The 25,282-nt window shown below is 42.0% G+C and overlaps 2 protein-coding genes across 3 annotated transcripts in view; one reads left to right on the top strand and one right to left on the bottom strand.

Moving 5' to 3' along the window:
* Positions 1-25,282, top strand: part of ralgapa1 (Ral GTPase activating protein catalytic subunit alpha 1) — a 338,673-nt gene that overhangs the window by 136,781 nt on the left and 176,610 nt on the right. Inside the window, 4 exon segments of the mRNA XM_038790243.1 lie at positions 3,460-3,558; positions 13,297-13,452; positions 15,170-15,298; positions 16,772-16,897. Of these exon segments, the coding sequence (XP_038646171.1) occupies positions 3,460-3,558; positions 13,297-13,452; positions 15,170-15,298; positions 16,772-16,897 (510 nt within the window).
* Positions 23,830-24,701, bottom strand: LOC119954919 (high mobility group protein B3-like). Of its 2 annotated transcripts, none has more exons than XM_038780625.1 (2): positions 24,580-24,701; positions 23,830-24,256 (listed from the first exon to the last, which is right to left on the bottom strand). In XM_038780625.1, the coding sequence occupies exons 1-2, from the start codon at positions 24,669-24,671 to the stop codon at positions 23,830-23,832; spliced, it is 519 nt and encodes a 172-aa protein (XP_038636553.1). In that variant the 5' UTR covers positions 24,672-24,701. The 2 variants fall into 2 exon arrangements, with proteins under 2 accessions (XP_038636553.1, XP_038636562.1); XM_038780634.1 differs by having other exon boundaries at positions 24,583-24,701.

The raw sequence follows: 25,282 nt of genomic DNA, 5'->3' as shown, positions 1-25,282 counted from the left end.
ATGATTGTCTGTCTGATTATGTAGATTATCAGTAATTAGCTCTGAATAGAATAGAAGAAAGGAGAAACTGCCTCAGAGCCCAAACTGGTTCAAGCTAAGCTTGAAATATTGCGATGACTGGAAAACTTTAGGAATATTGGATTCGAAACATTGAGCAATTTAAGGGTTAAAATCCTGGGTTAGAGTGTGTTTGGCTGCCATGGTCATGTTATTTAAAAATAATTCTGTTTTGCAGGGTTGCAGGGCCTGGGCGTTTTTAGTAACCAGAAGGTGAAATTGACAAAAGAATGTGTTTTTCAGTTGAATGGGTGGAAGTTGAGACAGGTGGATACACAACGAGACCTTGGTATCCTTGTGCATCCGTTGCTGAAAGTCGGTATCCTTGTGCATCCGTTGCTGAAAGTAAACACGCAGGTACAACAGGCAGTAAAGACGGCAAATGGTATGTTGGCCTTCGTAGCGAGAGGATTTGAGTATATGAATAAGGATGTTTCACCACAATTGTATAGGGCATTGATGAGGCCACACCTGGAGTATTGTATGCAGTTTTGATGTCGTTACCTGAGGAAGGATGTTCTTGCTATGGAGATGTTCAGCAAAGGTTTACCAGGCTAATTCCTGGGGGGTGAGACTGTCATAGGAGGTGAGACTAAGTCAGTTATTTATTGGATTCATTGGAGTTTAGAAGAGTGAGCGGGAATCTCATAGAAACTTATGAAATTCTAACAGGATTTGATAGGGTAGATTCAGAAAGAATGTTGCCGATGGAGGGGGAGTCCAGAACTAAGGGACTTAGTTTGAGGATAAGGTGGTAAACCTTCTAGGACTGAGGTGATGAGAAATTTCTTCGCCCAGAGAGTGGTGAATCTGGAAATCACTGCCACAAAAATTAGTTAAGGTGAAAACATTGTAATTTCAAGAAGAAATTAGATATTGCTCGTGTCGCTAAAGGGATCAAGGGATATGGGGGGAGGCAGGATCAGAGTTTTGAACTTGATGATCAACCCATGATCATAATGAATAGCAGAGCAGGCTTAAATGACCTCCACCTGCTTCTATTTCCTATGAATGTTTCTATGTAAAGTGCTGAAGGTGGTCGGGTTGAGGGTGTTGCTCTAAAGAACTTTAGAAATTGAGTTTTACAGTCATTTCCCTCTGGTATAAATCTGAACAGAGGGTTTTGTCTGTTATTCCCATTAATCTCAGTTTTATCTCATTCCTTAATGTCAGAATAGGCTATAATGTCACCTTGCTGTTAAAATTGTTGCCCTCACTTCTCTCGCTTTTAATTCTTGTAATCCGTGATTTGCTTAAGATGACCTTGTCCCATGACTTCCTGGTTCCCCAGCATCGCATTTAGGGCGTGCCCCAATGATATGCTGGAGAATCCCTCTAGGAGGTTCCCATGTAAGGGTTTAGCTGGCAATTGCCCAGAAGTGCTAACTTCTGGACAATTGTGTTGGGTTGGGAACCATTCAACAGAAGCAATATAAATGGCTAACTCCAGATGGTTCTGCCAATTTTACCCTGATGGTTACTCTGAAAGAGAGGGAAAAAATTACTTCTAACTCCAGAATAGCTATTTAAAAGACACAGACCGGCATGAGACACCTCCCGCACACGTTACCTGTCCAGGTGACCCTCCTCTCCCCACTAGTGCGTACCGACCCCCCCGCCACCATGATCTGATCCCCGGTTCCCCCATCTCTCTCCTGGACAGACCTCCCTGTTTGTCTGAAAAACTGTTTTTAAATGTCCTCTTCACTTACGGCAGCTCGTGCAATTAAATTGGGGCATTTCTTACACCTCTGTGCCCCAGCTACACCACGCAGATACAGCCAGTAATGTGCTTCGCTGCTCCTGTCTTACCCAGCCTGAGGGGAACATACATAGAATTTACAGTGCGGAAGGAGGCCATTCGGCCCATCGAGTCTGCACCGGCTCTTGGAAAGAGCATCCTACCCAAGGTCAATACCTCCACCCTATCCCCATAACCCAGTAGCCCCACCCAACATGAAGGGCAATTTTGGACACTAAGGGCAATTAGCATGGCCACTCCACCTAACCTGCAGATCTTTGGACTGTGGGAGGAAACCAGAGTACCCGGAGGAAACCCACGCACACACGGGGAGGATGTGCAGACTCCGCACAGACAGTGACCCAAGCCGGAATCGAACCTGGGACCCTGGAGCTGTGAAGCGATTGTGCTATCCACAATGCTACCGTGCTGCCCAAGGTTGGGAAAGGCAGGGACTTCGGAATCCCAGTTTGGGTAAGTCCGTCAAGAGTGACACCTGCCGGGGATTCTGAGGAAGCTGCGGACCAATGAGGTCTGGAGCTGAGCTGTTCTCACACAACCTGAATTGAGCATCAGTAATTAGGTTATTGTCGAGTAGGTAATGTGGATCATAGAACCATCAAATTTACAGTGCAGAAGGTCATTTTGCCCATTGGGTCTACGCTGGCCCCTGAAAGATCACCCTACATAAGCCGACACCGCCACTCTAACAGGTAACCCAGCAACCCCAGCTTGCTTTTTTTTGAAAACTATGGGGCAATTTTGCGTGACCAAACCACCTAACATCCTGCACGCCTTTGACTGTGAGAGGAAACGGGAGCACCAGGAGGAAACCCACGCAGACACAGGGAGAATGTGCAGACTCTGCACAGACAAGCCGGGAATTGACTCACTGTGCTATCATGCCGCCCCTTTTTTTTCTGTTTGAAGGGGAAGAGAGAGAAGACAAGATATTGATAACTCCTCCAGAATAGTAGAACCAGAGAGCATAACCTGTGCTTGTTGGAGGGTAAATTCACAACTACTCTGCATGAATATTATCTCCGTTTGAGAGTGATAATTCTATGCATATGCTTCCGGGAGAGATGTTGAAAGACAATATTGATTTAATTCAAAGTTAACTTGGAAATCATGAGAAAATAATGTTTTGGGATACAGTGTGAGAGTAATTTAAGACATTACATATGGAATGTAGTATGCTTGAGAGGAATGGGTGATATAAACCTGTAGTTTCCAAAACTTTGTACTAGTGGGGGCTTCATCACCTTGTGTCTGGATGTTTTAGGCGAATTGGTAGAGTTTGGTAGCGAATTGCCATGATTGATCAACAACACTATTCGTGCATCAAATGACTGACAGGACGGTAAATGGCTATGTGGATGGTGGTCTTTCCTCATCTACAAGTTCCTGTGTTCTAAGTGGCTATGTACAGCATTTGGAGATAGTAATTTTATGTTTGAAGTTGTGCCAGTACTGCATAAATCCAAAGTGTTAATCTTAAAAAATTGAATTAGTTTTGTTTGTAAACATTTAGAATGTAGCCATAGTTTTTAATGCATGAAATTAATAAGTATAATTTTAAACTAAAGTATTAATCTTGAATTAATTGTTTTGTGAAATGTTCTCATTTACATAGTGTTGATTTATGTATTTTGTTAAAGGTGAGAGATAATCTTGGAATTACAATAGACAATCACACCTCCCCACCTCCTCCAGTTTTGATACCACCTCTGAGAATTCTAACTCCTTGGCTTTTTAAGGTAAGTTAAGCTGTAGTTTGTAAAAAATGAATGATCTATTTTTCGCCTCATTTCCATCAGTGAATACGTATACTGAATGAATTCTCTATGCATTCAGAAATTTAGCTTGCGCTTTCAGTGACTGTTGGCCTTGACTTAGTGAAAGCATTCTCACCTCTAAGTCAGAAGGTAAATGTTAATCGCATTACTTCCAAAGCACAACATCTTCCAGCTGAGATATCTGCCTCCTCAGGTGAAGTGATGGCACTGATTGTAAAGAACTTCCCTGCTCTTGAGTTAGAAGGTTGTGAGTGCAAAGTTTAATTTCAGAGACTTGAGCACAAAATCTAGACTGACACTTCAGTACAGCACTGGGGAGTGTTATCCTGTGAGAGGTGCTGTTTTTTGAGTGAGAGATCCCATCTGCTCTCTGAGATTGACATAAAATCCTTTCGCACTTTTTTAAGAACAGGGAAGCTTTTCTCTATTTCCTGATGAATATTTAGCCCTCCATCAATCACACTGAAACATATCTGTCCATGATCATATTGCTGTTTGATTGGCTCCTGCACTCCCTACATTACAACAGTGACTTCACTTAAAGTGCTTACTTGACTGCAAAGTGTTCTAAAATTTATCTCTCTACTGACCGACTGCCAAAAACAAACAGTTAGTCACGTTTGCCTTTAGTCAGACCCTGCTCAGTGAAAATGATCCACTAGGTATGCCACAACGTAGAGTTCATTTTGGGAAGTTCTGAAGACTTCAACGGTGCTGTACAAAGTCACATTGATTCTTTAAGTTGCGTTCGTCAGGGCCCAGATATTCCGATCAGTGGCAAGGTGGCTCTCACACTCACCTCTTAACAAAGAGACCTGCCATAAATATCTAGTGATCCATGTGGCTTGGATTTCACCGTTCCCCGAAGTTAATTTGAATTTAGCAGAAAATCAAGGGGATCTCAAGAGTTCAAACAGAATAGGATAGACAACATTGAGCCATTCTTACACAGCTAACTAGGAAGTAAAATGTACTGATTATCCTTCACTTTTCATAACCTAGTGAGTAAAGTAAAAGTTCAGACATAAACATCAGAAGCGAAAATATCTTTTTTTTTAAGGGGTTATCATAATGGAAAGATTTCACATTACATATATATATAAAATTAATTTTCAAGGGCCTGAGATTCTTCAGTGGTTAATACAGACTTAATACAGTGGGTTAAACACCCAATTATCTCTTATTAGTAGGGTGTATTTTTTTCAGAGGCTTTTTAAACCGCAATATTAGTGTAAAACGGGAAGTTGCTGTTAGATCTGTGATTTCTGAAGAGTGCTGTCTGCAGAAACATTAACCACGTGCCCTCTGTAGGAGCAGGAAGTCTGGAGCAACTTCTGGATATCCTCGTTTAATTGTATGTGCTGCTGCCAGATGTCCATTTCACAGTGATTTTGAAGGCAAAATCTAGCAGGTTTCATATCCATCCACGCCCAGGTTTTTCTCTCTTTCAAATTGTAATCAATGTGTTAAAACACTCTGGTTTAGTAATTAGTTACGCAACAGTCTTCTTGTCACTTCAAGGAATTAATTTTACTCATCAATTCAGAGATCTCCAAAAATGCATTTCACCCATTACCCTGGTGCTGTTATGAGCCAGGGTTTAGAGAACCTAAAAGTGCATCATGGAGTTCACCTGATCCACAACCTTTAATAGATTGTGGTTATGGGGAACACACGGGCCTACTTTATAGGTGTGAGGAGACAGAAATCTACAGTACTTTTAAATTAAAACACTGTTTATTTATGAAACCAGTTAACACTTCATAAACCCCCAGTAAACATCTTAACAACTATCAACACCAATAAATCCCCCAAAGAATACAGTAACTCTTAATCTTTCCTTGCAACATCCATAAGACAAAAAGAACCCTTTGTACAGAAAGACATCAGGTTTTGACTAACTTTTGATCATCTACTCGGTGATCACCTATGTGGCTTGGTGTCCAATTTTGTTTCATAATGTTTCTGTGCTACATCTCTGAAGGTTTTACTTTTTTAAAAGCACTATATGAACACAAGCTGTAAGTCGTGGTTTTGCCATTTAAGCGAGCATAGGAATAGAAATAGGCCATTCAGCCCCTTGAGCCTGCTTTGCCATTCAATAACATCACAGCAGAACTTTCTGTTTTGAATTCCACATTCCACCGACTCCAAATAACCCATGATTCCCTTGCCTAACAAAAATTTATCTACATTGCCTTAAAAATATTAAATGATCCTGCCTCTGTCGTCTTCTGAGGAAAGTTCCAAAGTCGCACAACCATCTGAGAGAAAAGATTTCTCCTCATCTCTGACCTAAAATGGCAACCCTTAATTTTAAAACAGAGCCTTCTAGTTTTGAAAACCCCAAAAGAGGAAAAAGTCCTATCCATGTCCACCTTGTCAGGACCATTTAGGATTTTATATACTTCAATCAAGTCACTCCTCACTCTTCTGAACTCCAGTGCAAAGAAGATCAATCTATTTAACCTTTCATCGTAAGACATCCAGGTATCAATCTGGTAAACCTGTGAACCAGCCCTCCAACGTATTTACATCCTTCCTTAAATAAGGAAACCAAAACTGAACACAGTATCTGAGATGTGGGGCCAGCGCCGGTGCGGAGAGTCCATTTCCCCGCATGGAATCGAGGCCGGTGCAGGTTGCCCAATTCCCCGGGCCCCTACCTGTGGCCATTGCTGGAGGCCCGCCCTGCCATTCTCGGCCCCCAACCGGTCAAAGTCCCGATGGCGTGGATCTAACATGGTCCTGCTGGTGGGATACTAGCGTGGCGGCTGCGGACTCAGTCCATGGCCGTCCTGGTCGAGGGTGGGCTGATCGGAGGGCGGGGGGGCCTTATACGGACTGAACAATTTTGGACGGGCAGTCTGGGTCGGGCATGCGGCCGATAGGGGGCACAATGTTTAAGGTCTGAGTCCACCATGGAGCATGGCGCAGCCGCTGGAGGCCGCCTCTGTGCGCATATGCGGCCTCTGACCCGGACGTGCGGGGGCCCGCATCTGCTTCAAAAGCTGCATGTTTCACTCTGGTTTACTGCTAACCCCCTGCAGGGCTAGGAATATGTGGCCCTTCCACACCAGTTTTTCTGGTGTGAAAGCCCACAGTTTTTACGACGGCATGGGGACATAGTCCCAAAAGCAGAGAATCCAGCTCGTGGTCTGCACTGTATAACTGAAGCATAACATCCGTCTTTTATGTTAAATTCTTGTAATAAAGGAATTACTTCCTGTATCTTTCTGTGACACATGCATGAGGATACCTAGATCCCACTGCACCTCCAAATTCTGCAGCCTTCTCTGTTTAAGTAATACTCCACTTCTTTATTCTTCCAGACAAAGTGAACAACTTCACATTTTCTCATATTCTTCCATCTGCCAGATTTTTGCCCACAACCTATCTATTTCCATCTGTCCTTATGTCCTCTTCACAGCATGCTTTCCTATCTATCTTTGTGTCATCTGCAAATTTAGCTACCATATCTTCCCTGGGCTTTATTTCGAACTCTGTGGTGATGCTTCCCCAACCTGGTTCTGGGCAAGACCAAGCATGAATTCTATTCCCAGTCCGATCAGAGTTGTCACACCTGGCATTGTTGCACCCCAAACTAGAACTAGAGCTCATTAAAAATCTGGCCCTGAACCACTTCTCTGTAGGTTTCCCATCTGTACGAGGTTACACAAAGTTAGAAGCCAATACACAGACAAATGGCATAAATACAACTGTTACATTCAAAATTCAGAAATCCTGGCTAAAATCAATTGTGACATTCGACAATGTTATTAAAACCTGGGGAGGGATTCTCCCCTACCCGGCGGGACGGGGGGGTCCCGGCGTAGGGGAGTGGCGCCAACCACTCCGGGGTCGGGCCTCCCCAAAGGTGCGGTATTCTCCGCACCTTTGGGGGCTAGCCCCGCAGCGGAGCGGTTGGCACCACGCCGACTGGCGCAAAAACCGGCACCAGCGGCCTTTCAGGCCCGCCGCCCGGCAGCGGGGCTGGCCGAAAGGCTTTCGCCAGTTCGGGCATGCGCCGGCGGTGACATCAGCGGCCAGCTGCCGCTGACGTCACCACCGGCGCATGCGCGCTGTGGGTTTCTCTTCCGCTTCCGCCATGGCGGAGGCCGTGGCGGCGGAGGAGGAGAAAGAATGCCCCCAGGGCACTGGCTCATTCCCTGATCGGGGGGCCCTGATCGCGGGCCTGGGCACCGTGGGTCACCCCCCCGGGGTCCGATCGCCCCGCGCCCCCCAGGACCCCGGGGGCCCGGTCGCGCCACCGATCCCGCCGCCACCAGAGGTGGTTCAAACCTCGGTGGCGAGAGAGGCCTCCCAGCGGCGGCACTTCAGCCCATCGCTGTCCGGAGAATCGCCGCCGGGGCCTCGCCGATCGGAGTGGCGTGATTCTCGCCCCCGCCACTTCCCGGGTGGCGGAGAATCTCTGCCACGGCGGGGGCGGGAGTTTCGGCGGCCCCAGGCGATTCTCTGACCCTGCTGGGGGTCGGAGAATTTCGCCCCTGATTTCTGTCTTTAGTTACAAACTATAGTTTGGAAAACAAAGATAGTTTTAAGGGATTTCTATTATATATTGGTAAACATTAGAAATAAAGTATAATTTTAAGTGTGTTAAATTAAATGTTTCTGTGTCTGGAAGGATAAAACCTATAGTAAGATTCATGTTGGACAATGCTGCTAGTATGTGTGGGGCTGGTTTCAATTCCAAGTGTGCTTCCAGCTTCGAAAGTGTTAACAGTGTGAAGAGTAAATGGGAGTAGGTTGCTTTGCAAATGGGGGCCAGTTTTTAGCTGAATTTGTTTGCAGTTGAAGTCAGTACACCAAGGAGTGAACATCTCTCAGCTTTGCCAGGAGAAGCTGGATAGGGCAAGGGAGCTGCAAAGAAGCAGGCATCCCAAAGAATCAGATACAGTCCAGATAACTGGAGAAGAGAGTCAGAAAGAATGTCTTAAGAAAATTGAAGTTATGAGAAAAGAGACCAAGGTATTGTTCTGAGGAGAATTCAAAGGGAGAAGCAGACAAAGTGTTGTGAGTAGAAGAGACAGCTGTAGTAACCAGAATTTTAAAAGATAAACAGTCTTCAAAGGTAAATCAAAATTTTGATGTCATTTTAATAGAGTCTCTGAATCGAGAGTTGAAGCAATTATGAATTGCAGTACAAACTGTTCAGATGAAGAAATCCTAAATAGGGTGTTGAGAATCCTGGATACTGGGTGTAATAACTTCGGTCAGGCCTTTGAGATTGGCCAATTAGAATACGAGCTCCCTGATTAGTGGCCCAATCAGGAACCCCTTTCTCTGTATAAAACAGGGAGTGTCAGATCCTCTGCACTTCCAGTGTAAACAGCGAGCTGAATGCACCTGATTGTTCGGCTGTTGGTTTTGTAAATCAAAGGAATTCTGGTGATGGGACTTCTGCCTCCGTGGACTTATTACAGTGGTGACGAGGAAAACGGAACAACCCGAAGGAACCTGCTCATTAGCAGCCGCCACATATTGAGGGTAAGCCACTGACAGGCAAAATGCCTTTATTTGGCAAGTTGGGACTCTTTTGACCCTGCAGTGGAAGACTGGGCCCAATATGTAGAGCTGATGAAGTATTTTGTTAGAGCAAACGATATAATTCTGGATGAGAAACAACAGGTCATTCTGCTGACCTCGTGTGGGCTGGTAGCTTTTGCCATTATGCACTGTCTCGATTTTCCAACCGAACACGAAAACTTTCCAGGAATTGGCGGACTTAGTGAAAGAGCACTATGACCCTCAGCCACCTTTGATCCTGCGACGGTACCGGTTTTACTCAGCATTCCGAGACACTGGGGAGTCAGTAACTTTTTAACAAGATTAAGGCGATTAGCAGAGGTTTGTGAATTTGGCCTGACGCTAAATGAGATGATCTGAGACTGGTTGGTGTGCGGAATAAATAATTTAACAATACAAAAACGTCTGCTAGCCGAGGCCGAGCTGAATTGCAAACAAGCATTGCAGCTGGCTTTGACCTTAGAAAAAGCGGCAAGCGGAGCGCATGAGTTACAGGGTGCTCCGATGGAGGTAGACGCCCACACCAGTGAAACTGAGTTAAGGGACTACCGCTGGGGGATAGGCTACTGCATAGCCACACTCAGGAACGACTCGGATACTAAGTTACCCAGGCCCACTCGCAGAACCGCTCCCAAGCAAGGGAAAATTAGGACCAAACAGACGGCAGCCCCTGCAGTCTTTTGCCTGGCAAGTTATTGTAGTTGTTGCCAGAGATCGGAGCCAAAGAGGAGAAATAGAAGCCCAAAACCAACATCTTGGAAAAGGACAAGTTAACCGGGGTACAGAAGAATGCACACCCTAGAAGCCCCACCTACCTCTGACGAGGAACAACTAAATTGTGTAACGATGGTTAAAACAAAACCCATTAATTAACCACAAGGTTGAATGGACGTCCCACATTAATAGAAGCCGACACCGAGCAGTCGTATCAGTAATAGGGGAAACAGTATTTATAAAATTTGCACTGGACTCGAACCCTTATTCCTAACCAGGTCCTCGGCAAAACTGAGGACATACACAAGGAAACCACTAAGAGTGTTGCACACAACACATATACCTGTGGTTTATGGAGAGCAACTGGTTAGGCTGCCTTTAATGGTAGTGAAAGGTGTGGGGCCAGGCTTATTGGGACGAAACTAGCTAAAAAAAGATCCAGCTGGATCAGGTAAACATTTTCCAGCTGGAAAATGGTCGCCTGAGCGAACTCCTGTGCAGATACCCAAAGGTTTTCCGAGAAGGTCTCAGAACAATATAAGGGAGAAAAGGCGACATTACACATAGATCCAGAGATAGTCCCAAAATTCCACAAGGCCCGACCGGTACCCTTTGCATTAACGCAGAAAGTTAATACGGAAATCAAGAACCGTGAAGGAATAATAAAACCGGTCCAGTTTGCAGAATGGGCGACACCCGTGGTGCCTATCCTTAAGCCAGACTGCTCGGTCAGCCTTTGTGGCGATTTCAAACAAACGATTAATCGCTACTCACAACTGGACAAATACCCAATTCCCTGGATTGAGGATGTGTATGCAAAGCTGGCTGGTGGACTCTTATTCTCAAAGCTAGATATGAGCCACGCATATCTACAGCTGAAGCTGGACGAAGAGTCGCAAAAGTTCTCAATGATAAACACCCTGAAGGGCCTTTTTCAGTACACAAGATTACCCTTCGGTGTATCGTCAGCCTGAGCGATATTCCAGAGGACAATGGAGAATATATTACAAGGGTTACCACAGGTCGCCATTTACCTGTGATTATAGTGAACTTCCACCCATACAAGTACTGATGAAATTTCTTCACCGTGAAGATCACAGCCAGTCCATTTTTAATTTGGGCTTTCGCTCTGCTGCTGCTAGTGTCCTGGAAGCAAACATTATAGACCATTCCTGCCTGCTTTGCCCTGTGTGCCAGAACTGCACCAACGCCATATGGAGACGCAGAAAAGGAATGGATCGGAAATTATGCGAATGGCCCCACGTGGGTAGCAGGAACAGTAAAGTCCAGGACAGGACCTGTGTCGTATGAGATACGTGTGGGAAAACATGTAATATAAAAACACCTGGATTAGGTGTAGGCCTCCGATTCGTTTCCTCCCCCGGAGCTGACTCAAACAAACATACCGAGGACCGTGGAGAGTCCTCCCCGACAAACTATTCACGTCCCTCCGGCACCACTGGTGAGGACATCGGACTCTGATATGGACACCGTGGATGATGCCGCGGCTGTTCCCCTGCCATCGGAGGAAGGGGGCGAACCACCCCTCAGGCGCTCTCATCAGAAAAGACGGGTGCCTTGCCGTTATTTAAACTCTTTCCCCCCCTCCCCACGTCAGAGCCGAAGTGGAGGATCCGGATCTGGCGCTGAAACGAAGCAGGAGACCCGTGAGTCGCAAGAACCATGGGGGAGGGGTATAATAACTTATGCCAGGCATTTGAGATTAGCCAATTAGAATACGAGTTCCCTGGTTAGTGGCCCAACTCCTTTCTCTGTTTATAACAGGGAGTGTCAGATCCTCTGCACTCCCGGTGTAGACAGCAGACTGAATGCACCTGGCTGTTGGTTTTGTAAATAAAAGGAATTCTTGTGACGGGACTTCTGCCTCCATGGACTTCTTACACTGGATTTGTTGAGCAGAAGCTTTCTTTAAAAGATTCATTTGGAAAACCCGGATTGGATTTCTGAATGCAAACTGCCGATGGAAAGCAGTGTTGTGAAGGAAGATTTAGAAGTGTTTTTTTCTGGGAGTGGAATTTGGAAACTCTCATGTGACAATCATCGGTGGGGGAGTGGGTTCTGAGGAGAAATCCGCAGACATTCACTTGGGTTCAGAGCGGAGCGTGCGTTTTGACAACCGGTCTGTGTTTCAAGGAACTTTTCATTACTGAGACCATTGTAGCTTAAGAGGTACTTTGTAATCAGTGTTGATTTTAAAATCTGATCTGTGTAGTTGTTGAGCCAAGGAAGAGGAAAGGAGTATTGTATCATCCAATTTTTCATGCTTAATTGTTTTTCCTTGTTAAAACTAATTGGTGGACCTGTGACCCTGTTCCTCCATGTTTATTTTTTTTTAAAAGTAAAAGTTAGTCTTTTGGCCAGAGTTCCGTTCTGGGATCTTCCCAGCCAGTTATAACAGCAACTGGGGTCGTAACACTTTAACATAGCAAAACAACCCAAGGGGCGCTGCAAAGGAGTGTTATTAAAGAGTATTTCAAACTGAGCGATAGAAGACAATATTAGTGCAGTTTATCAAAAGTTTGGTCAATTATCATGGTGCTCAAGAGGCCAGAATTCGAGGAATGCAGATACCTTAGAGGGTTGTGCGACTGGCAGTGATTACATGGATAGAGAGGGAAGAGGCATTTGAAAACAAGGGAATGTTAAAATTGAAACATTATTTGACCAGGAGTCATTGTAGGTCAGTGAACAAAGGGGTGATAGGGGAATGGGACTTGCTGCACGTTGAGGTGCAGGCAGCAGAGTTTTGGATCACCCACGTTTACAGAGGGTAGAACGTGGGAGACCAGCCACGTTTACAGAGGGAAAACGTGGGAGACCAGTCGGAGTCTCAAGTCTGAAGGTAATAGATAATTTAATTTAACTGTATAATTCTTGTATCAAGTCGCTGATTCTTTTTAATATTCAAATCTTATTGTCGGTCTTTGCTATTTGATATTTGTTTAAATGTATTACGTTAAAATGTGTGTTTGGAAGCTCTATCAAATTTCTGGGTCCATTTTTAGAGTGAAAACTTTGTGAACTTCTCATTGAATAGTACTCCGTGCAAGCATACTGTGCTGTTTGGTCAGAGGATGTAATTTACAGTATGATCAATGGTATACTTAGTAATATTAAGGTGATTAGATATATCAATTTTTGTAGCTTTGTATAGTTCTAATATTTAGAGTAATCTAATATTTTGTATGTTTCTGTGGTGATTAGTCCTATTCCTAATTATTGAGACACGGTGGTAACTGATTTTCATTTATTGACTTGTAATTATAATCCTTAGAGATTGTTTTACTTTTATATACACTGGGTCAGGGCTGCAAGTTTTTCAGATTTTTAAACAGTATTGTATTCTGCTTTATAAATTAGCAAACTTACTTTTTTATTGAATGCAGCATTTAATGCTAAATTTTAATTCTCATTTAGGCAACAACATTACCAGAAAAATACAAACAAGGAAAGCTGCATGCATATAAGCTTATCTGCAAAATTATGAAACGGCGTCAAGATGTTTCACCTAATTCTGATTTCCTGGTTCACTTCTACAACATAATGCACAGTGGACTCTTAAATCCTGATCAGGTCAGTTTGTTCCTGTTTAAAGTCAGTTTACTAGTTTTTCCTGAAGCATGTATTTTCTGACTTTTAAAGAATAGAATTATTACATTTAAAGGTACAAGCTGGATGCTGTTTGGTGTGAGGTTTTTTTCTTCCTGGTTGGAGGTTTTGGGACTGGTGCAGTATCACTGTTGGCGATGCAGGTTTATGAGGTGCTTCACTGCTGAACTCTTGATGCTACAACTGAAATAAACCTGTTAGCCTTAACCAGAGTAAATTACTGTCTGTTCAAGGTTTTTAATTGCGATTCTTGAATGCCCTGCTCAAGTGGTTGCTCCAGCGAGTGCAATAAATAATGGGGAGAAGAAAATTTAAATAGTAGAAAGAAAGATTTGGGATGGGATGGAGAAGGGAAGAAGAGGAAATAAATGATTTTTTCAGAAAATGCTGTAAATTTGCTAAAGTGATGGAGCGAAAATAAATGTATTGCACCATAAACCACTGAAGTTTCTGTTTCACTTCTTCTGGTAGTGTGCAACTCAAGTGATCCATTGTTTCAGTATATTTGCTGTGTTACAACATTTAGCAAATCATTCCACATTTCTCCAAGTCCAAGAAGGCATGTTTTATCTACAAGTACATGTTTTATTTTCAATGTATTACTCTCCCAAATCAGACCACCAAAATTGGCTAGGATGCTGGATCAAAGCTCCAATATTTTATTTTATTTGGAAAAGACTGTGAGGAAAGGATATTTGGCTCCAGGAGCGATTGCATGGAGAAATAGGGATATGGTATTTTAAAATAGAACTTCATCACTAACACAGTGTTAAAATCTTTACCATCACACTGAAAATAGCTTACAATTACCCCTACCCTTACTTGCTATCTTTATTCCCACTTAAATAACAAGAAATAGGCCATCCCAGCTCTCAATCCACCTTAAATATCAGTGGCACAGAGTAATACTTGCTTTCCAGAGTTATTCTTCAAGAAAGAGATCTCTTGACACTGCTTTACAGATCTGATTCTGGTCCAAACTCCTGCAAAATCCCTGGCTGGGTCTCTTCAAAAGCTATTTTCAGCTGGCTTGTTTCAGCTTCACTTTGTCCTCAGAAAAGTCTACACTGATTTAAATACAGTTAATCTATTTTAACTAACTTACAGTGAAAGTTGAACTGTTTCACTGTGCATACAGCTTCAGCTAGATCAGAACACAACTGAAAATGCTTTCTCGAAATGCCTGAAGCCTTAGCTCCACCCAGCAATGACATCACTTCACCAAGATAAAAACGAATTAACTCTTCAAAGAATCCCCTTAATCAAAACAAAATTATGTTAGCCCAAGCTTTTACGATGGTTAATTGCACCTCAGGCTCCTAAAAGCTTTGTTTCAAACCAAGATTCTTTTGAAAACATGACTGCGCCAGTCAAGCACACTCTAAACTAGGCTTTTGACCTTTCTCCACCAAATGCTTATAATCCAACATATCTGAAATCCTGTATGTCCAAATGAAGAGCTGATGCTGCAATTTACTTCTAGAAAATCCCATTATTTCCTTTAAATTTTAACCATCAAAATGAGAAATTACCGATACGTGCCTTTTTTGCTTTATATCAGATGAAACTCAAATGCAAATTTTATTTTAGTGAATGTTGTATTTGATTTATACAATGAAAAAACTGATTATGTTCATTTTCGTTGTCTTCTAATTTAATACTGTTTTTTAAAATATTTTAGGATATTGTGAATACGATCATCAAGCACTGTTCTCCAAGATTCTTTTCTATTGGGTTGCCTGGTGCTACCATGCTAATTTGGGACTTTATAGTTGCTGCTAGCAAAGTGACGTTCTCCTCTTCGCTCAACGTAGGTCAAGTACTGGTGAATCAATAATATGGTAGAAAGATGGACTTTTGAAATGCTGATTTGCCCATTATTGGCTTATTTTGAAAATTAAAGGAACCTTGTATGAATTTATTATTGAGTAAAGAAAAAAACTGGACCAAATTTAGACCATAAGACATGAGAGCAGAATTCGGCCACTTGGCCCATCGAGTCTGCTCCGCCATTCAATCGTGGCTGATATTTTCTCATCCCCATTCTCCTACCTTCTCCCCATAACCCCTGATCCCCAATTTAAATGTTATACATGGGCTTGTGATCTGGCCTTAATTAACACTATTGTGCTGCTTCATTGACTTGCATTCCTCCAATTTGTCAAATGAAAGCAATATAACAGTACATTTTTCCCTTTAAAAATAGAACCCTTCCTGGTATTCCAAATGCTATTTTTATTTTCAAAGAATGTCATTCTGGATTTATCTCTAAATTTTGCCCAATTATTTCATTGCCTCATACTGTTTCTTTCTAAGATGCTTATGAATGGAGAAAAAATGTACTTCATCGATAAATCATTGCATTTTGTTGACTTGAACGGTATCTAGCTTTTCCCTGAATGCAAAAATACCAAACAAGGTGTACTTCTGATCAGTTTTTATATTGTACTAAATTATATAGGTTATTTTACAATTGGGCTCGGGTGGTTCATTGGGTAAATGCAGGACTGATTTGTACAGGCCAGTGAACAGGGGCTGGTTTAGCACAGTGGGCTAAACAGCTGGCTTGTAATGCAGAACAATGCCAGCAACGCAGGTTCAATTCCCGTACTGGCCTCCCCGAAACAGGTGGCGGAATGTGGCGACTAGGGGCCTTTCACAGTAACTTCATTCAAGCCTACTTATGACAATAAGCTATTATTATTATTATAATATATCAGATTTGAGCTGTACCATGGTGGCTCATCTTGGCAAAGTAACTGCTGAAGATACCACAATTTATCTTAGCATTCTTAGGCCAAATTTGTTTTGCATATGTACTGTAATATAAAAGAGAAGAATGAGCATGACTATCAAGCTCCTCTGATCGATCAAGTAGCCCCTTGCTGTCTCAACTAATCATGAACAATGGCAGAGGCTGATATGCCAGCACCATGAATTACTGCAGTCAGTTAAGAGAGTAAGAGAAATAAGGAAAGAAACAAAAGTCAAGTGTATTTATAAGCATTGTTTCAATTATAAAGTTAAGTATCCAACAAAATGTTTGAAAAAGACAATAATCTTTTCTGCATTTAAACCTTATTAGTCATGAAGCAATTTTTAAAAATAGCTGAAATTATGTAATCCCTGTTTTCTGAATAACCCATGATAATCTATTTATTGAAAAAAATTGGCCAAGATTTTTCAATTGTAATACCAATGCGAATATTGAATTTGAATTAACTGTTGTATAATTTCAGTTGATTTTCCCAGAATTTCTAAATTTACCCTTGTTCTTTTTTAGGCTCCAAGAGTAGAAGCACAGATTTTATTGGGCTCTTTAGTCTGTTTCCCAAATTTATATGATGATCTCCCTACATTACAACCTTCTCTTGTGGATATTTCGTCAACAAAATGTGATGACGTTAAGGTAAAATTCCTCATGAAAATGGTACTAAATGTGTTTGATTGTCATCAATGCTTCGTTATTCACCCCATCCCTTATGCACAGACTGAAAATAATATTGTTTTTCTCAATTCTGTTGTACCTCTGGGTATATTCTTCTCCAGTCTTGACCAAATCAAAATTAATTGTCCAGATCTTGTGGTGCAAACCACAATAAGGTTATTAGTACTTAGCATTATTAAAGTGTGACACGTGCACAATTAAGCTTGGAAGATCAGAAAATTGTTGTCCAAATTGCCTTGCTTCTCCCAGAATATTTTCATGATTGAATTGGATTTGTTTATTGTCACATGTACTGAGGTGCAGTGAAAAGTATTTTTCTGCAAGCAGCTCAAACAGATCATTAAGTACATGAAAATAAAATAAAATTAAAATTAAATACAGAATAGGGCAACACAAGGTGCACAATGTAAATACATCGACACTGGCATCGGGTGAAGCATACAGGATTGTAGTATTAATCAGGTCAGTCCACAAGAGAGTCGTTTAGGAGTATGTGGAAGGTCATGGAGTTGAAACATCTATGTGAAAGATGCCCACTAAATTCAATCACTTGCCCATTCCAGTGTAAGTAAATTGTTTAACAATGTGATAAGTCTTAATGGCTGCCAAATAGCCTCATTGACACTGAAACCTTTGCTGCCAAATAGCCTCCTATGCACTAGAGCTTAAGTATATAGTTTCATTCCTTCAGATTTAAAATTTTAATAAAAATAGAAAATGCTGCCAGCTTTTGTGGAGAGAAAAACCAAGATAATATTTCAGATTAATGATCTTTTATCTTCCATAAATTGTTTTCCCCTCTCTATTTTGATTTCTGTATGTGACCTGACATTAAATTAACTATTCTAATTTATACTGTCTGGCTCAGTCTGATTGCTTGAGAGATACAGTTGTTTTCCCTGTTCAAATGAGTTCCTAATTCTCTATAGAAGTCCTAATCATCAGAAGGCCAGAGGATGTATGGACAAGTATAAAGAATGACTGGTGCCATTTATGTACCACTGACCACAAAACCCAGGTCATTGAGCTGCTTCGAGCGAATCAAAAATAAAGACTACATCCTCATGGCATATTTGGCCAGGTTTATTCACAATGTAATGAAGATTAATTGTTACTGCACTTTTTGCTGCCATCCTATACCATGGAGACATCTGGGCAGTTTCCTTGGAGTTCCTTTTAATCTCCTGCTCTGAAATCAAATACCCTGTCTTAGCAACATTGGTGAAGATGGGTGAATTTTCAGTTGTTCAAGGTTTGTTTTCATAAAAAGAATCATTTATATATTTCAATATTGCTAAAAGGATATATAGGGACAACTCATGACAGTTGTCTTTGTACTGCTTCTGTATCATCAAACATCCTGCATTAGATGAACTACAATTTCCTCCAGTTAAATGTTGGAAAATTAAAATGATCAACCACCAGCACAAAATTTCTCACCATCAGATCCATCCCACTACTTGTTTCAGGCCAAAGCAAATTTTCCCAACCTTTATTGAGAGCATGTGACTCTCCTGTTAAACTAAGAGGCCAGAAATCGATCTTTACTCCGTTTTAGATTTATTCACAAAGTGTGACTTAGAAATATGTAGTTACTGACGTTTTTTGAACATACCAATGGAATGAACTTATTAACTAATGAACTGCCCCTTAAGGGGGCAAATGTCTAAATTTGCAAAAATAATTTTCAATGTGTGCCCTCCACCTGTAGACACAGAACTACATAATGTCAAATTCCTTTCTGGCCTTATTGTTACCTCATTGGCGCGGGGCGCGGGTAATCAATCCAGATATTCCGCTGGCATAAAAGCCATTTTGGGAGTGGGACTGGAAAATTCACCCCAGTAGATTTTATGTAGTGCAAAGTAGATGCACAAGGTTAGACTGTTGTCATAGCTAACAGTTTGAGAGACTACGATCCTCATCCAATTCTACAGTACAATACTATAACAATTTTTATTGAGTTTCATTCCAATAATGGAAATCCTACTATGTAATGCATCTAAAATGCATACAGGCAAAACAAAAATGTGACATGTTGATGTTCTGAAACCTCTCAAGATTCTGAGGATTTAAATTTAGATCCGGCCTGCTGTTTCTGCAGTCTGATCTGAATTAAGATTCTGAAGGTTTAATAAATTCTGGGATTTTTAAATTGTAATCCTTGAATGATGTTATTGGCAAGCTCATCCTTATGATGATAGGTAGACTAATCTGTATATAATATGAGTAAATCATCATCATCTGGATGTGTATTCTAAGTAATACGATTTACTGTTGTAGTTCTGACAACTGACCAGCAGCTTGGTGCGAGTATATAGGCACGTGACCCGGACTCACCATGTGTTCTGGAAGAAGCTGTTAGTCAGGAGTTGATAGTAGTCGCATATTAGAGTAGCTCTGTAGTATCTTAGTATAAGTTTGTGTTTGATCATTATTTCAAACTGTATTAAGCTTAGACATTATAGTAATCTTTAGAGTAGTGTTAGTAATGAATAGTTTTGTTGTAAAACAAAGTCTAATGTTCTTTGTTAACACTACCACATCAAGATCCAAGATCAGCATAACCAAAGAACATTACATGGTACCCAGGAGTGAGTGTCGAAAGAGAACAGTTTTTTTTTTTTAAATTTAGAGTACCCAATTATTTTTTTCAATTAAGGGGCAATTTAGCGTGGCCAATCCACCTATCCTGCACATCTTTTGGGTTGTGGGGGTGAAACCCACGCAAACACGGGGAGAATGTGCAAACTCCACACGGACAGTGACCCAGGGCCGGGATTCGAACCCGGGTCCTCAGCGCCGTAGGCAGCAATGCTAACCACGAAAGAGAACAGTTAAGGAAAATTAGGTACGTCGCGAAGACGCAAGGAAACAGTTGAAGACTGAGCAAATCAGCTGCAAAACAACATGCTACCAGGATTGCAAAGCAGGACGGAAGCTTTGAAGACTGCCAGCCCATTGCTCACAACTGGGAATGTAGATGCGAACTAGCGTGCTTTCAAGCAACAGTTCACTTTTTATGTGCAAGCTCTTGGTCTCCAAGAAGCTTCAGATGTGAGAAAAATAGTGCTCCTAATGACAGGAGCCGGTCCCCAAGCAATTGATTTGTATATTACTTTTCAGTTTGTTTCGGACAAAGACTAGAAGAGCTGCTCAAAAATAATCAAGGAATTTGATAACTATTGCTCTCCTCAAAAAAAAAAGGAAACATTCAAGTGCTTCATGTTCAGGATGAGACTGCAAAAATCGTGCAAAACCTTTGACTTGTTTTGTCACGGATCTTTGTCTCAAAGAGCAATTTTGCAGACCTCCATAGGTCATTGATAAAAGACTAAATCGTGTACGGTTTACAATGTGGTAAATTACGCGAGCAATTGCTGAGGGAAAGCGATTTAAAATTAACAGATGCCATTAAAATCTGCAAGGCCAGTGAGATAGCACAAAAGCTGATCACTGAGATCTAGACCCGAGAAAGTGACGGGGGGGGGGGAAAAAAGAGGGTGTGACCAACGCCATCTTTGCTGTATCGCAGCAAAATCCGAAGCGTAGTCTGAGTGGTGCCCATTTCAAAAAAAATAAATAAAAATTCGGAGCATGCCATTTTGTGCAGGAGGTGCAGCAGAACGCACGGTCTGAGAAAATGCCCTGCATTTGGCAAATCTTGTGCCAGATGTGCCAGAAAAAAAATCACTTTGCGCAGCAATGCCTGTTCAGTGAAAGAAGACGGCAACCAAAGAGCATGAATGTAATAGCCAAGGCTACAAAAATTACTATTCATCAATTATACAAAGTGCAGACTTGAACAGGTAACAGGAAATTAATGATGAGCCAATTGGCCTTGAAGGTTCTGTCTTTGAACATAATTGATGAAAATGTTGCACAACAAAGAACACACAAAATTCAGATAATGAAAACAGCAGATTAGTGGACTACACCGCTTAAAATAAACATAAACATTATGAAAGTAAAGTTAGACACCGGAGCTCACGCAAACTTAATTAAGGAAGTCGACTTGATAAAGTTGACAATAAAACCGAATATCCAAAACACAGATTGCATCCTGAGCGACTATAATGGGGAAAATATTGCAACTCTAGGTGCTTGTAACCTACAGGTGGAAGTTAAGAGAAATAAATATTTAATCAAGTTCATAGTAGTTCAATCATCAAGAACATTGTTATTGGGCGCAGGCGCCTGCGAGCAGTTACAACTGGTGAAGCGTGGTGCAACAACCACTGTGACGCCATTGAGCAAATAATGAGTAGGTTTCCCCAAGTATTGTAAGGAATTGGAATGTTGCCATTTCAATACAAAATCCAGCTCCATGATAATGCACGTCCAGTAATTCATCCGCCTAGACGAGTGCCTGTGCCACTTGGAGTATGCCTCAAGACCGAGCTTGATAAGATGCAGAGGTTAGGCGTCATAGAGAAAATGGAAAAGTTAACCGACTGGGTTAGCTTGATGGTGTGCCTGAAGAAGCGAAACAGAGAGTTGCGCATTTGCATCGATCCCAAGGATCTGAATGAAAATATAAACAGGAACATCACCAGATCCCCAAAAGAGAGGAGATTATATGTGAGATGAAAAATGCCACGGTGTTTAGCAAACTTGATGCTTCCAGGGGATTCTGGCAGTAATGATTGGACAAGGACAACACACGTTTGTGCACCTTTAATACACGGTTCAGACTTTTTTAAGAATGCCATTTGGCGTCATCTCTGCATTGGCGATTTTCCTCCAAGCGATGGAACAAATTGTGGAAAACCTTCCTGGAGTTCGCATTTATGTCAATGACATAGTCAAACATGGCAGAGCACAACAAAAGACTGCGACAAGTCATGCACAGGATTGACCAGTACAGGCTCAAGCTTAACAAAGACAAGTGTCAGTTCGGGATCAAAGAGAGAACCTTTTTAGGAAACATTATCAGCACAAGGAATACAGCTGGATCCTGAGAATCCAGCCCTGCTAACGTTCACTGTGGAGGCCGACCATAGACTACTGGTGTCCATTATTCCAAAGAACCCAAGTGAGATGTCACCTCAAATAGAGAGGTTAATCATGAAGCTACAGAGGTACGACTTCAAGCTAGTATATTTGCTGGGCCAATACAAAGTGGTTGCGGATGCCCTTTCCACAGCAACCAACAAGAAGGTCGATCTGGTGTTGAAAACCCTGCCTGTATCGAACAACAAGTCCAAATTGATAAAGGCTGAGACAGAGAAAGATGAAACCTTGTAGAAGGCAGTCCAACATATAAGACAGGGATGGCCGACAGATTCATGCTAGAAGTTCTGGAATGTCAGGCACGAAGTGGGCTACATCAATAGTTTTGTGCTCAGGAAAAACAGAATAGTTATTCAACAACCATTATGGCACATGACCCTCGGGCAGATTCACGAAGGGTACTTGGGGATTGAGAAGTGCAACACCAGCAGGTGGTGCGAGTATACAGGCATGTAACCCGAACTCGCCATATGTTCTGGTAGAAGGTGTTAGTCAGTAGTTGATAGCAGTCGCATATTAGAATAACTCTGTAATATCTTAGTATAGGTTTGTGTTAGACCATTATTTCTATCTGAATTGATCTTAGACATTTTTTTTTTACTAATTTAATCCTGTTTTAATTACTTCAAAACATATTTTAGCACACTAAACATACAAAAAAGAAAATATACCTTAGTTACAAGACCATTTAAAGTACAAAATGCTCAGGGTTGTCACTAGGATTTCAGCAAAGTGCAAAATTGGGAGTCACCACATAGCCTGTGAAGTTTCAGGCAGAGCCACATAGTACTGCATAAAGTCAAATGTCACTTATATAAAAAGGGATGCCTTAAAGCATTTTGCTCAATTGTTCCCAAATTGTGAAGTATGCAATCACTTTAAAGCATGAATACTTTACCTAGAACGTCCCCATGCGCCCGCCTGCAGGGAACAGGGAAGTGTTCACTAACCGGAAGGGCACATACCCGATGAACATCCAGATGGTCTGCGATCCCCACATGAGTACAGGTTTATTAATTTCAAGACAAAACTTTGTTTTGAAATAGTACAATTCCTTCTCATTTACGAGCGAGAACAACAGTTCACAGAAATGGCAAGAATAATTTGCCATTTCACAGCCCTTTGGATTTGGCTTCTGCTTACCAATATATCCTTGGAAGTGCAGTAGCATAATGTATATAGGCACAGGAGGTTGGTGCTGAATAATGGTTACCTCCTTTTCAATCCAACAGGTCTAGATTAACTGATCACTACCCAAGGGTGGCTGCCATCTTGCTACTCTGCTTCTATAAACCATACCTTACTCATTCAGAATGAAGTCAAAAGCATATTGCACGACCATTCTGGTATATGGGACACAGCGCGATGCTGCCTACAAGCGTGGCAGGCTTAAAATGCCTACTGACAACTCTGATTTTTTTTTCAAAACTTTGATTGCTTAATTACCCCTCATACTTACAGCAATCTCAAAAATTGAAGAATTGGCTACAACGGCACTTTTAACTATACTGCACTTAACACAACACCACATAAATACATTTTAATCCAGTTAAATCCCCCTTCTGCACAAGAGGCAGAGCCAGTTTACAGAAAGAAGAGTTAACAGTTGACTCAATGTCCACCGCTGTAGTGTGATTACAAAAAGGCCTGTACAGTTTAAAACTCAAGCTACTTTTTGCCTTAGACCATATACACACCAACTTACAAAATTAAAAGGTTGCAACACTTGTAACAGGGTTTAAATGCTTTCAGTTACATAGCAAGTAATTAAGCTGAGGCAAATGTACAATTTAATCATCATCTTCTTCATCCTCCTCTTCCTCCTCATCTTCTTCCTCATCGTCATCATCGCAATATGCCTCCTTCTTGGCAGATAGTGGCTACTTTGCACTATCCACCTTGCCTTTGGTGCGATAATCAGCAACATCCTTATCATATTTCTCCTTCAATTTATAAGCTTTGCTAATGAACAGCTTCTTCGCCTCTTCACTACAAGCATTCCATCGCTCACCAAGCTTCTTTGCTACATCACCAATAGATAAGCCAGGACTCACAGCTTTGATTTTTGGTCGGTGTTCCGAGCAAAACAAGAAGAATCCAGAGGGGGGCCTCTTTGGTGCATTGGGATCCTTCTTCTTCTTCTTCTTGCTACCTTTCACTGGCACGTAATTTTTCATTTCCCGGTCGTAACGTGCCTCATCTACTATCGCCAATTCTTCAAATTTGCACTTCTCTTTGCTAGACGTGGTCTTCCATCTTTCAGAGCACCTTTTTGAGATTTCTGAGAAATTAACCGGAATATCAGGGCTTTTCATAGAATTTACAGTGCAGAAGGAGGCCATTCAGCCCATCGAGTCTGCACCGGCTCTTGAAAGAGCACCCTACCCACGGTCAACACCTCCACCCTATCCCCATAACCCAGTAACCCCACCCAACACTAAGGGCAATTTATCATGGCCAATCCACCTAACCTGCACATCTTTGGACTGTGGGAGGAAACCGGAGCACCCGGAGGAAACCCACGCACACACGGGGAGGATGTGCAGACTCCGCACAGACATTGACCCAAGCCGAAATTGAACCTGGGACCCTGGAGCTGTGAAGCGATTGTGCTTTCCACAATGCTACCGTGCTTCTTCTTGTGTTCTTCACGGCAAGTTTGGACAAAGTAAGCATAAGAGGACATCTTGCCTCTTGGCTTCTTAGGGTCACGTTTTGCCATTTTGGTGTCTTTCGGCCGCAGCTGCCTCTGCTGATGCGATCTTAGACATTAGAGTAATCCTTTAGAGTCGTGTAATAAGAAAGTGTAATATTTAGTAATAAATAGTTTTGTTGTAAAGCAAAGTCTAATGTTCTTTGTTAACACTACCACATCACGATCCAGCATGATCAAAGAACATTACAAACCTTACTGGGTAGCATGGTAGCACAAGTGGATAGCACTGTGGCTTCACAGCGCCAAGGTCCCAGGTTTAATTCCCCGCTGGGTCACTGTGCGGAGTCTGCACATTCTCACCATGTCTGCGTGAGTTTCCTCCAGGTGCTCCGGTTTCCTCCCACAGTCCAAAGATTTGCAGGGTAGGTGGATTGGCCATGATAAATTGCCCTTAGTGACCAAAAAGGGTAGGAGGGGTTATTGGGTTACGGGGATAGGGTGGACGTGAGGGCTTAAGTGGGCCAGTGCAGACTCGATGGGCCGAATGGCTCCTGTACTGTATGTTCTATGTTTTTACTTTCTTTACATTAGAACTTGCTATAATTGGTCTAAGCACAATGTAATAATGAGAATCAAGCAAGGCATTGGTAGCAAGAATGCCTTGTACTGTTGCACAA

The sequence above is a fragment of the Scyliorhinus canicula genome, chromosome 2 (assembly GCF_902713615.1).
Source record: "Scyliorhinus canicula chromosome 2, sScyCan1.1, whole genome shotgun sequence".
In the NCBI taxonomy this organism is placed as follows: domain Eukaryota; kingdom Metazoa; phylum Chordata; class Chondrichthyes; order Carcharhiniformes; family Scyliorhinidae; genus Scyliorhinus; species Scyliorhinus canicula.
The sequence above is the reverse complement of the archived record's forward strand: the minus strand, read 5'-3'. Positions and strand labels throughout refer to the sequence as shown.

Excerpts from the sequence above, each read along its gene's own strand:
- LOC119954919 (XM_038780625.1), bottom strand. The coding sequence starts at position 24,671 with ATGGCAAAACGTGACCCTAAGAAGCCAAGAGGCAAGATGTCCTCTTAT. Across the intron at positions 24,257-24,579 it reads GAAGAACACAAGAAGAAGCA|CCCTGATATTCCGGTTAATT; the intron begins CGGTAGCATTGT and ends TTCTATGAAAAG.